At 41.2% G+C, this 13,498-nt stretch overlaps 1 protein-coding gene across 2 annotated transcripts in view; it reads left to right on the top strand.

The window, feature by feature from the left end:
* The window catches only part of adcy9a (adenylate cyclase 9a), a 171,660-nt gene that overhangs the window by 130,142 nt on the left and 28,020 nt on the right, over positions 1-13,498 (top strand). For both annotated transcript variants that reach the window (XM_043711471.2, XM_043711470.2), the window contains exon 5: positions 1,200-1,302. In XM_043711471.2, the coding sequence (XP_043567406.2) occupies positions 1,200-1,302 (103 nt within the window). The remainder of the gene's footprint in view (positions 1-1,199; positions 1,303-13,498) is intronic.

The following is a 13,498-nucleotide window of genomic DNA, read 5'->3' as shown; positions in this document are numbered from 1 at the left end:
ATGGTTCATATGGGTATTAATTGCTTATTAAACACAGTGATGCATGTCCGGTAGCAAGTGCCATCAAAATATAGACCTCTGATTTCTCAGCAATTTCCCTCAAATGTGACTGAAATGGCAGATTATTGAAACTCATTAAACATCACAAGGGATCATAATTCTTCTCTTTATTCAATCTTACCTTCAAGCAACCTCTCAAGCGGCAGCTTTTAATTGGCAGCTAACTTCACCATGCTAGAACTGTCGCTGAGCTCCAATACTTCAGTTGCCAAGTTCTGCTTGAGAGTTTTTCAAGCCTCACTCTTCCAGTTGTGCTGAGATAGTAATGCTCACTGGCTTCTTCAGAGCTCGTCATGACTTCCCCCAACACAGCCAGCAACTATCCCAGTTTGTCATTCCCTAGGATTTCTTCTGAATCATGATGCTAAACTTGGCTACCTCATTAATTTTCTAAACTTCCTCTTGAGTTCTAACATTATAGCTGTCCGGTACATTACACACTTCAAAGTCTCCAAAACAGAATCTGTCCAGTTGAGCTGCCTTCCCAGCAGGTACAGCTATCTTAATGCTCCACTCTCGCTTGCTCCCCCTCTCTATAAGCATGTCCCCTATTTTTGGACAAACATGAATGTTGCCAGCTTGCAATGTTGGAATTGTCTGTTTCATAATTGTAATCAGAATTAGATTGCTCCCTTCTTAAAATAAATCAAATTGAGGATTTCACATTTCATGGAATTTCATGGAATTTTTAGGAAATTCGGTAATTCCTGTTTAGTCTGTTGAGAGTGCACGTCCTGAAACTCCTTGGGCTTACAGATAACTTGGAGCCATAATCTATGCTGACCCTGAGGGAGTGCTGGTTTTTTTGGATGAAATGATAACGGCTTATTTATCTGTTGCACGTAGATGCAAAGGGTTCCATAGCACTATTCAAAGAGCAGTGGAGTTCTTCAGGTGTCTGAGCCAATATTTCTCCCTCATTTAACAGCAAAGCTGCAATTCATTGTCTGTGAAACAATAAAGGACTTCAGAGTGCTTTATGGCTATATGTTTCTTCTTTGATTTTTAAAATGGCAGTGGCAGTTTGTCCATCTCTCTAACATGTCCGTCTCCTCTCCCATGTTCAGGTACCAGTTTTTGTCAATGAGTTTCATTTTTTTAACATTAATTCTGATCTGATCTGGTTTCTCCATTTATAGGCTAATGGATGAATACTTCTTCAAACCTCCAATTAACAAATTCAGCTTGAATTTCTTGGACTCTGGCTTGGAGAAAGCCTATAGGGGCAGCTATCAAGATGAGGTATGGGGATAGCCTTCGTTCATTGATGAACTGATTGGAATGTTTGCTGTGCTTTTCTGTCATATAGCCTTTTCTTCTGACCAGTAAGGTAATCCCTTAAAACAATTTCTGCTACTCAGTTGTGTTCACTGTGGAGTAATAGTATATTTGATGGCACATTTTGCTATAAACTAAAATCAATTTTGATTTCAACTCTTGACTTGGGATATGCTTTTTGAAGATAATTACTTAGTCATGAGCTAGCAGACAATTGAATTGAATTGGGACAAAGGCTGATGTTAATATGCCAAGATGAGATCTGGCAAAAGTGTGCTGGAAGCTGCTCCTTGCAGGAAAATCTGCCCTGGAGCAGGCAGAGTCTTTCAAATATTAGAAGTGCGGGGCCAACACGTACCTTAAAGTGCAATTTCAATTCTAGAGAACACTGGATGGTGACGAATGTACAGGATTGGATGAGGATAAAAAGGGAAACTTGTAGATACCAAAGGGTTAGAACAACAAGCTGTTGAGGTGTAGATAAAATGCAGGGGAGTACTTTTTAAAAAAACATTAGGTAAGTGAAGAGGACCTGAAAACTCACTGGCAGATAAAATCCATAATGCATTTCATAAACCTATTAGGAATAAGATAATGAGGGATTTAAGTGGCAAACTGTGGTTGGGACCAGGAAATGTAGATAAGATTTTAAATGACTGCTCTACAATTATATTCATAATGAAGAAGAACAGTGTATGTTTAGAACTCAGGAAAGACGGCTATGATATACTTGTAAAAAAATGGCAATTAAGTTGGAGGAGGTTTTAGCAGACTTAACATTGATTAAATAACCAGGCCCAGATGAAATTTATCTCAGGCTGCTAGGAGAGGCAAAGAAGGAGGCCTTAAAATTAATTTTCAAATCCTCTCAAAGTATGTGAGTGGTTGCTGAGGACTGGAGCAACTAATGTGTTATTATTATTCAAGAATGTTGGGAGGGATAAACTGGACAACTATAAGTCAATGAGTCTGATATCAACAGATGGGGACCTATTGAAAAAATTTGAGCGACAGAATAAATCTCCACTTGGAGCAATAAAAGATAATCAGCATGGCTTTGTCAGTGAATGATCACTTCTCACAAGGTTAGTTTGAGTTTTTCAAGGAGATGACTACCCTCATCCATGCATCTAATGCAATGGATGTGTATTTCAGTAAGGCTTTTGACAGGGTCTTGCATAGCAGATTGGTCAAGAAGGTAAGAGCCTGTGGGATCCAGGACAGTTTGGCAAATTGGATCTAAAATTAGCTTAATGGGAGGAGGCATAGGATGATGGTCAAAGATTGCTTTTGTCACTGGAAGCCTGTGTCCAGTGAGATATCACAAGTTTCATTGCTGGATCTTTTGCTATTTTTCATCTAGACGTGAATGTTATTCAAATAAACTGAAACTTTGGCATTCACTTCATCTAGATGAGTGTAAAATAGCAAATCATAATGTGCGATAATGGTCTAGATCTCTGATTCTAGATAATTAGAGTCCTTGGAAGATGCATGCCAGGACCATGTGGATGTTCTAGTACTACATTTGTAACTTTTTTGGTGAGTTGAAATGCCTGAGTAATTACCTAACTACTGCAATCAACTCTGGTTTCCCAACTTTAAGTTTGAGTCAGATACTTCAGAGGATTTGACTTATTTCTGTAAAAGCAGAATACTGCGGATGCTGGAAGTCTTAAATAAAAACAGAAAATGCTGGAGAAACCTGGCAGGTCTAGCAGCATAGTTGGGGAGAGAAATGAATTATGAGGTGAAGACTGGCGATCACACTTAGGAGTTGTGAACTCAATGTGGAGTCCTAGAGACTGCGATGTGCCTAACTGGGAATTGATGTGTTGCTTCTCCAACTTGAGTTGGGCACCCTCATTGTTTATTCCACTCAGTCCTCTATCTCTGTCAACAGGATAAAAACGACTATTTTCCAAACCCTTTCATTTTGAAAGAACAGTCATAGTGGACTCAATGTTAAGTGTTTCTCTCTCCACAGATGCTACTAGACATGCTGAGTTCTCAGCGGTGGGAAATCTTAGAGAAGTATTTGTGATAAAATTAAGTTATATTGAAAAAGATGGGTTGATTAGGAAGACAGGGGAAATTGTGTTTTTACTAACTTGCTAGAGTTTTTTTGAAGAGGTAACCACAGGCTTGATTAGCTCAGTTGATTTTGGTGCAGTGATGTCAGTAGCTTGGGTTCAAAGACGACACCAGCTGAGGTTACCGTGAAGGACTCTTCTCAACCTCTCTCACCTCACCTGAGTTGTGGTCACCATCAAGTTAAACCGCCACTAGTCATCTGCCCGTGCAAGCATTTCTGGACATCTGAGTTCGGTCTAAGACAAATAAACAATTAAATTCACAACTGACCTTGGAGAAAACTCAATATCAGGGTTGCTCACAGCAGGGGAACAGCTGTGATTTTAAAAAAAAAAAATCTAACCATACTCAGTTTTACTTAATGAAATTACAATAGTGGGTGGGGTGAATTTTTATTTTGTTTCTATTTTTTATTGAGATTTGTCTCTAGCTTAAACTCTTATAACATACAAAACATAGGTACCAAGTTATCCTAGAGCAGTGGTTTTAGAGCAGTAAGACTGTGCTATTTTCTTGGTCTGTAGATTGCTAAGATGCAAAGATGACCTTTAGTAGACTGATGTGCTCTTCCTGTCAGGTGTGGGAGATGAGGGAGAACTTCAATGTCACTGAGGATTATGTCTTCTACAGAAAGTGTGTTTGGTTGCGAATCCTATCAGATCACATGGACAGGTTTGAGCAGCAGTTGGAGGCAATGAGAAATTTACAGAAGCTAGGGGTGTGTGATAAATGCAGTTTCAGAAAGGTAAAAAGTCACAGATACAGTCTGGTAGATGGGTTGTTGCTTGGAAAGGTAAGAGAGGTCAGCAGGTAGTACAGGATTCTTCGTGGCTATCCCCATCTCAAACAAGTGTGCTGTTTTGGCACATGATGGACTCTTTGGAATGTAGCCCGAGTTTCCAGTACCGAGACTGGCTCCACTGCAAAGGGATGCATCAGGTTCCGAGCAATTGATGTCATAGGACCCAGAGAGATAGTGAGAAAAGAGATCAATCTGAGATTTGTGCAGTTGGAAAAGGAGCAAGTCAAATTGTCAAAGCAGCCAGGATCAATGCAGAGAATGCGATAGGACTTATCAATTAAACTGCATTTATTTCAATGCAAGAGTCCTGACAGGTAAGGCAGGTGAACTCCAGGCATGGCTGAGGACATGGGACTGGGATATCATAGCTATTTCAGAGATGTGGCTCAGGGATGGACAGGACTGGCAGCTTATTGTTCCAGGGTGTAGATACTATAGGAAGGATGGGAGTGGTGGTTTCTAAAAGATAAGGGGAGGGATTGCAAGAAAAGAAGGGAGTGTTGTTTTTGATTAGGGACAACATTGTATTTTGAGTGGATATTCTGGGGAGCACATCCAGTGAAGCTATTTGGGTAAGGCTGAGAAATAGGGAAGAGGCGATCACCTTATTAGGATTGTACTATAGCTCCCCACATAGTCAGTGGGAAATTGAGAAGGAAATTTGCAGCACGATGTAAGTTATTTGTGAGAATAATAGGGTTGAAACGGTAGGAAGTTTTAACTTTCCAAACATCGACTCAACTGCCATAGTGTTAATGGCTTGGATAGAGGAATTTAAGTGTGAATAAGAAAACTTTATCATTCAGTATGTGGATGTACCTATTAGAGAAGGAGCAAAACTTGATCTTCTCTTTGGGAAATAAGGCAGGGAAAGTAACTGAGATGTCAGTGGAGGGGGGAGCACTTTGGGGCCAGTGATCAAAATTCTGTTAGTTTTAAAATAGTTATGGAAAAGGATAGACCTGATCCAGAAGTTAAAGTTCTAAATTGGAGGAAGGCTAATTTTGACAGTATTAGGCAAGAACCTTCAAAAGGTGATGGAAGGAAAGGGTTTGGTGGTTACTCGCAGGTAAAGGGATGGCTGGAAAGTGGAAAACCTTGAAAAATGAGAATGTGACTCCAGAGACAGTATGTTCTTGTTTGTGTAAAGAGCAAGGCTGATAGACGTATGGAATGCTGGATCACTAGAAAAATTTAAGCATATGTCTGATGTACACAGCAGGGATCAAGTGAATCCTTAGATGAGAATAAGGGCAATAGGAGTACACTTAAGAGGAAGATCAGGAGGGCAAAATGGGAACCTGAGATAGCTTTGGTAAATAGGGTCAGCAAAGCCACTTAAGTTTGGCAGGAGATGGCTGAGATACTATATGAGTATTTTGTATCAATGTTTACTGTGAAGAAGGATATGAAAGCTAGCGAGTGGGGAAATAGTGATATCTTGAAAAGTGTCCATTATTACAGAGGAGGCGATGCTGGACGTCTTAAAATGCATAAATTTGGTTAAATGCCCTTGAACTGATCAGGTGTACCGTAGAACTTCGTGGGAAGCTCGAAGTGATTGTTGGGCCCTTTGCAATATTTGTATCATCGATAACCATGAGTAAGGTGTCGGATGACTGGAGTTTGGCTAGAGTGGTGCCACTATTCTAGACAGGTGGTAAGGAATAGCCAGGGAACTATAGATTGTTAAGCCTGACTTCAGTGGTGGGCAAGTTGTTGGAGGAGATTCTGAGGGACAGGATTTACATGTATTTGGAAAGGCAAGGACAGATTAGGGATAATCAACATGGCTTTGTGCGTGGGAAATCATGTCTCACTAACTTGAATAATGCCTCATGAGGATGAGCCTTTATACTTTCCAGCAGATACCACTATCAGCCTTGGCTGTCAAACTCTATTAGATTTCTATCATCCCATTGAAAGAGAGGATGAAGAGGGGGAGGTTAGTAATCTTAATTCTGATTTAAACAGTATTGGCATGTTTTTAATTAATGCAAGGGCATTTTAATTTTTTCAAATTCCATTTTCCAATGATTGGAGTTCATGGCGAGTGCTGTTGGAGGAATTGTGCATCATGACTCCATTAATATGGTGGGTTACCTTTTGGTAGAGGGATCAAGTTTCGGAACCATGAGATCCTGCTGCAGCTGTACAAAACTCTGGTGCGGCCACACTTGGAGTATTGCGTACAGTTCTGGTCACTGCATTATAGGAAGGATGTGGAAGCTTTGGAAAGGGTTCAGAGGAGGTTTATTAGGATGTTGCCTGGTGTGGAGGTAAGGTCTTACAAGGAAAGGCTGAAGGACTTCAGGCTGTTTTCATTAGAGAGAAGAAGGTTGAGAGGTGACTTAATTGAGACATATAAGATAATCAGAGGGTTAAATAGGTTGGACAGTGAGAGCCTTTTTCCTCAGATATTGATCCCGAGCACAAGGGGACATAGCTTTGAATTGAGGGGTGATAAATATAGGACAGATGTCAGAGGTAATTTATTTACTCTGTAGTAGAGGTGTGGAACGCACTGCCTGCAACAGTAGTAGATGTGCCAACTTTAAGGGCATTTAAATGGTCATTGGATAGGCATATGAATGAGAATGGAATATTGTAAGTTAGATATGCTCCAGATTGGTTCCACAGGTTGGCACAACATCGAGGGCCGAATGGCCTGCACTGCACTGTAATGTTCTATGGTTCTATGTGATGATGAGGATTGATGGCAGAATGGTGGACGTTTTCTATATGGTCTTCATTGAGGCATTCGACAAGGTCCCGCATGGTAGCCTGATTAACAAGGTTAGATCGCATGGAATACAGGGAGGACTAACCATCTGGGTACAAGACTGGCTTGAAGGTAGGAGACAAGAGGGTTGCTTTTTGGACTGGAGGCCTGTGACCAGTGATGTTCTGCAAGGATTGGTTCTGGGTTCACTGCATTTTGTCATTTATAGAAATAATCTGGATTTGAATATAGGGGGTTTGGTTATAAATTTGCAGATGAGAACAAAAGTAGTGGTAGAGTGGACAGTGAAAAACGTTACCTCTGAGTACAACAGCACCTTGATATAGATGGGCTGAGGCAGATGGAGTTTAATTTAGATAAATGTGAGGTGCTCCATTTTGGAAATGCAAATCAGGACAGGACTTATAGACTAAATGGTAAGGTCCAGGGGAGTGATGCTGAACAAAGAGATCTTGGAGTGCAGGTTTGTAGCTCCACTTGAAGGTTGAGTCACAGGCAGACTGAATATTGAAGAAGACATGTGGTTCGCTTGCCTTTGTTTAGTGTATTGGATATAGGCACTGGCAGGTCGCGTTGCAGCTGTACAGGACATTGGTTAGGCCACTTTTGGAATACTGCATTCATTTCTGGTCTCCCCAGTATCAGAAAGATTTTATGAAACTTGAAAGAGTTCAGGAAAGATTCACAAGGATGTTGCCAGAGTTTGAGTTACAGGGAGAGGCTGAATAGGCGGGGGTATTTTCTCTGGAGCATCAGAGGCGGAGGAGTGACCTTACAGAGGTTTATAAAATCATGAGGGGCATGGATAGGGTGAATAGTCAATGTTTTTTCCACGTGGTAAGTGAGTCCAAAACAAGAGGGCATAGATTTAAGATGAGAGGAGAAAGATTTAAAAGGGACCTAAGGGACAACTTTTTCACACGGAGATGGTGTGTGTCTGGAATAAACTGCCAGAGGAAGTGGTGACGGCTGGTTCAATTACAACATTTAAAAGGCATCTGAATGTGTTTATGAATAGGAAGGGTTTAGGTGATTAGGGGCTAAATGCTGGCAAATGGGACTAGATTAATATAGAATATCAAGTTGGCATGGCCGAGTTGGACCAAAGGGTCTGTTTCTGTGGTGTATGTCTCTATGACTTTGTGACTTACTAATGGTAGAGCAGCCCTAAGGTTTGGTAACCATGATGTGGAAGTGACTGTGTTGGAATGGGGTGGGCAAAATCAGAAGTCACATGACACCCAGATTATACTCCAACAGATTTACTTGCAATCATAAGTATTCGGAGCAGTGTTCTTGCATCAGGTGAAGGCCTGTTAAAACAGTGGTAACTTATCTTTTTAATCTTGCTATTAGTGTGGCATACTTAGAGTTTCTGAAGAAGTTTGAACAGTGTTACACAACAGACATGTGAAGAAAGTTCTGGGGCATGGAATGATAGAATCAATAGTAACACTAATAGGAAATCGGCTGAGTTATGGGAAACAATAATGGTCAGTGTTTTTCAGGGTGGGGTAAGTTTTGTTGTGGAGTTGCCCAGAAGTTGGTATTTGAGATTCTTGTTTTTCATAATTTATATTAATGATCATGAAATTGATGTGCAGGAGGCAATTTCAAAGCTTGCAGATGACACAAAACCAGAAAGAATTGTGAACTGTAAGGACAGTGTCAAACTTAGGACATAGACAAGTTGGTTAAATAGTCAGATAGGTGGCACGTGTGTTTCAGTATAGAGGAGTGTGAAGTGATGCCTTTAGGAGGAGGAACAATGAAAGACAGAATAAAAATAAGGGGTTTAATTCTAAGGATTGTGCAGGAGCAGAAGGTGTAGATGTGGACAGATCATTAAAAGTGTCAGAATAGGAGAGAGAGCACTAAGTAAATCATGCAGTTATCCTCGGCTTTGTTAATACGGACATAGAGTACAAGAGCAAAGAGGTAATGTTGAACTTGAGCAAGACGCTCGTTAGGCCTCAGCCACAGTATTGTGCCACAGTACAGGGAGGATGTGAATGTATTGGAGAATGGTTCCAAAGGTGAGGAGTGACCAGTTATGAGGATAGATTTCGGAAATTGGAGCTGTTCCCCTTGGAAAAAAGACTGCTTAAGAGGAGATCTTAAAAGCGGGATTTTCAAAATTATGATTGGGCTAAATAGAGTAAATGGGGGGAAAATGTTCCTTATAAAAGGAGCAAGAAAGTTTAGATCTAAAGTGACCTGCAAAAGATGCACAGATGAACTGAAACATTTTCAGTCAGTGAGTACTTATGATATGGAATGCACTGCCTGGAACTGTGGGGAGGCAGGTTTAATTGGGGCATTCAAGGTGATTATTTGAATTAGAAAAAAAGTATAGGAAAAAGCAGGAAATTGGCAAAATGTAACAATGCTTGTCTATCGCTGGCTAAATGGCCTCCTTTCACGCAGTAAAACATCTGTGATTCCGTGAGATTATATCTGATTTACTTAACTTGCCTGGCTAACCCGTTTCCTCTTGAAGTTAGAGGAATTAAAACTTGCTTTGACTCTTAGCTGACTATGAAACTGACCCTTGATCACTCTCTCTCTCTGACCATTTTGACCTACCCTATCCTCTCACACAAGTGGCATGTTTTCCCTGCTGTGACCTCACATGATAGGCTACACCACCAGCTGGCATGCTCGTACTCCATGCCGCCACATGACATGCACCCCATGTTATCCCACCTGCCATGCTGCAACTCACCTTCTTTCCAGGTAGGATTAAGGACTAAAAGAATGACTAGGGTAAGATTAGGGCCAATCAAGGACTGTAGTGGGAAGTTGTACATGGACTTCAAAGAGATAGGAGAGGCGCAAAATGAATATTTTTTGAGTATTCACAAGGGAAAAAGACAATGTTGCCAAGGAGAGTGCTGAGATACAGGCCATTAGACGAGATATGATTAAGGTTCATGAGGTGGTGTGAGCAATTCTGGAAAGTGTGAAAATAGCTAAGTCCCCGGGCTGGATGGGATTTATCCTAGGAGTCTCTGGAAAGCTGGAGAGGAGATTGCAGACCCTTTGGCTTTGATCTTTATGTTGTCATTGTCTACTGGAATAGTGCCAGAAGACTGGAGGATAGCAAATGTTTATCCCCTTGTTCAAGAAGAGTAGAGGCAACACTGATAATTATAGACCAGTGAGCCTTACTTCTGTTGTGGGCAAAGTTTTGGAAAGGAATATTAAAGATAGATTAATAATCATCTAGAAAGGAATAATTTGATTAGGGATAGTCAACACGGTTTTGTGAAGGGTGGGTCATGCCTCACAAACCTTAGAGTTCTTTGAGAAGGTGCCCAAACAGGTGGATGAGGGCAAAGCAGTTGATGTGCTGTATGTGGATTTCAGATAAGGTACCCCACAGTAGGCTACTGCTGAAAATATGGAGGCATGGGATAGAGGGTGATTTAGCGGTTTGAATCAGAAATTGACTAGCTGTAAGAAGACAGGGTAATGGTTGATGGGAAATGTTCATTCTGGAGTTCAGTTACTAGTGGTGTACTGCAAGGATCTGTTTTGGGGCCACTGCTATTTGTCATTTTTTTAAATGACCTGGATAAGGGCGGAGAAGGATGGGTATGTACATTTACAGATGACACTAAAGTTGGTGGTGTTGTGGACAGTGTGGAAGGATGTTGCAGGATATAGAGGGATGTAGATAAGTTGCAGAATTGGGCTGAGAGTTGGCAAATGGAGTTTAATGCGGAAAAGTATGAGGTGATTCACTTTGGAAGGAGTAACAGAAATAAAGTTTAATGGGCGAATGGTAAGGTTCTTGGTAATGTGGATGAGCAGAGAGATTTGTGTCCATATGCATAGATCCCTGAAAGTTGCCACCCAGGTTGATAGGGTTGTTAAGAAGGAGTACAAGTGTGTTAGCTCTTATTGGTAGAGGGATTGAGTTTCGGAGCCATGAGGTCATGTTGCAGGTGTATAAGACTCTTTTGCGGGTGTACTTGGAGTATTACGTGCACTTCTGGTTGCTGCATTATAGGAAGGATGTGGATGCATTGAAAAGGGTGCAGAGGAGATTTACCTGGATGTTGCCTGGTATGGAGGGAAGGTCTTATGAGGACAGGCTGAAGGACTTGAGGCTGTTTTCATTAGAGAGAAGGTTGAGGTGACATAATAGTGGGATACAGGATGATCAGAGGATTAGATAGGGTGGATAGTGAAAGCCTTTTTCCTCGAATGATGATGGCTAGCATGAGGGGACATAGCTTTAAATTGAGGGATGAAAGATATTGAGCAGATGTCAGAGGTAGTTCCTTTACTCAGTAGAAAGGGCGTGGGAATATCCTACCTGCAACAGTAGTGGACTAGCCAACTTTTAAGGACATTTAAATAGTCATTGGATCAATATATGGATGATATTGGAATAGTGTAGGTTAGATGGGCTTTAGATTGGTTCCACAGGTCGGTGCAACATCGAAGGCCAAAGGGCCTGTACTACACTGTAGTGTTCTGTGTTCCTTCCCTCTCCACCTTACCTGGTGTTTTAACCTTCACTCAGGATTTGTTAAAGTGCCTCAGAGATCTTTAATTTAGAATATGACATTAATATCGAACAAAGAGAAGTGATTTCCAGCTGATTCACTCCACTACTGGCTGAGCAGGATTCCTTGCCTGGATTAGACCACTTCAGCTGGAAAGGGTCCTGGTTCAGACATTCGTTCTGAGAAACTAAATGAGTATTTTGCATCAGTGTTTACTGTGGAGAAAGCCATGGAAGATATAGAAGTGGAGAAATAGGTGGTGACATGTTGAAAGGTGGTGCTGGTTGTCTTGAAATGCATAAAAATGGATAATTCTCCAGGACCTGATCAGGTGTACCCTAGAACTCTGTGGGAAGCTAGGGAAGTGATTGCTGGGCTCTTTGCTGAGATATTTGTATCATTGATAGTCACAGGTGAGGTGCCAGAAGACTGGAGGTTGGCTAACTTGGAACCACTATTTTGAAGAAAGATGGTAAGGAGAAGCCAGGAAACTATAGACTGGTGAGCCTGACATCAGTGGTGGGCAAGTTGTTGGAGGGAATCCTGAGGGACAGGATTTACATGTATTTGAAAAGGCAAGGACTGATTAGGGATAGTCAGCATGGCTTTGTGCATGGGAAATCATTTTTCACGTACTTGATTGAATTTTTTGCAGAAGTAATGGTGAGGGCAGAGCCTCATCACTGGATTTTAGTAAGGCTTTTGACAAGGTTAGACTGATTAGCAAGGTTAAATCTCATGGAATACAGGGAGAACTAGCCATTTGAGTACAGAACTGGCTCGAAGGTAGCAGGCAGGATGGGGGAAGGTTACTTTTCAGACTGGAGGCCTGTGACCAGTGGAGTGCCACAAGGATTAGTGCTAGGTCCACTACATTTCATTATTTACGTAAATGATTTGGATGTGACTATAAGAGGTATAGTTAGTAAGTTTGCAGATGACACCAAAATGTGAGGTATAGTGGACAGTGAAAAAAGTTTTCTCAGGATATAAGTGTCTTGATCAGATGGGCCGAGGATTGGCAAATGGAGTTTAATTTAGATAAATGCGAAGTGCTGCATTTTGGAAAAATATATAAGAGCAGGACTTATGCCCTTAATGATAAGGTTCTAGGGAGTGTTGCTGAACAAAGAGACCTTGAAGTACAGGTTTATAGTTCCTTGAAAGTGGAGTCGTAGGTAGATAGAATAGTGAAGATGATATTTTGGTATGCTTTCTTTTATTGATCAGAGTATCGAGTACAGGAGTTGGGAGGCCATGCTGTGGCTGTACAGGCACTTTTGTGTGCTGTTTTGGTCTCCTTCCTATCGGAAGGATGATGTGAAACTTGAAAGTGCTCAGATAAGATTTACAAGGATGTTGCTAGGGTTTCACGCAGAGGGTGGTGCTTGTATCGAATGAGTTGCCAGAGTAAGTGGTGGAAGCTGGGACAATTGCAGCATTTAAAAGGCATCTGGATGGGTGGATGAATAGGAAGGGTTTAGAAGGGTTATTGGCCAAGTGCTGTTACATGGGACTAGATTAATTTAGAATATCTGGTCAGCGCACATGCATTGGACTGAAGGGTCTGTTTCCGTGCTGTATATCTCTATGACTGTATAACCCCTGCAAACGTAGCTGTGTATTTTTTTCTTGTCTGTTCAGGGTCAGAAATAAAGTTTCTGACCTTGATTGAATTATCCAGGCCTATGCAAGATTGAATTTTAGCTTCCAGGATCTAGAAGGAGCTGAAGGCAACAAAAATGATAATTTCACTGATTTCACCCGTGAATGGTGAATTCTTAATGTCTAGGTTTTGCTCCTCAATTCAAGTGAACAGTCATTGCTGGGGGGGCAATGGCCTCGTGGTATTATCAATAGACTATTAATCCAGCAACCCAGCTAATGTTAGAGAGACCTGGGTTCGAATTCTGCCATGGCAGATGGATTTTGAATTCAATAAAAACCTAGAATTAGAAGCTAATCATCATGAAACTGTTGTTGATTGTCAGAAAAACCCTTCTG

Source organism: Chiloscyllium plagiosum, unplaced genomic scaffold (assembly GCF_037043375.1).
Source record: "Chiloscyllium plagiosum isolate Xiang-an unplaced genomic scaffold, Cpla_swu_hap1 HiC_scaffold_20, whole genome shotgun sequence".
In the NCBI taxonomy this organism is placed as follows: Eukaryota; Metazoa; Chordata; class Chondrichthyes; order Orectolobiformes; family Hemiscylliidae; genus Chiloscyllium; species Chiloscyllium plagiosum.
The sequence above is the reverse complement of the archived record's forward strand: the minus strand, read 5'-3'. Positions and strand labels throughout refer to the sequence as shown.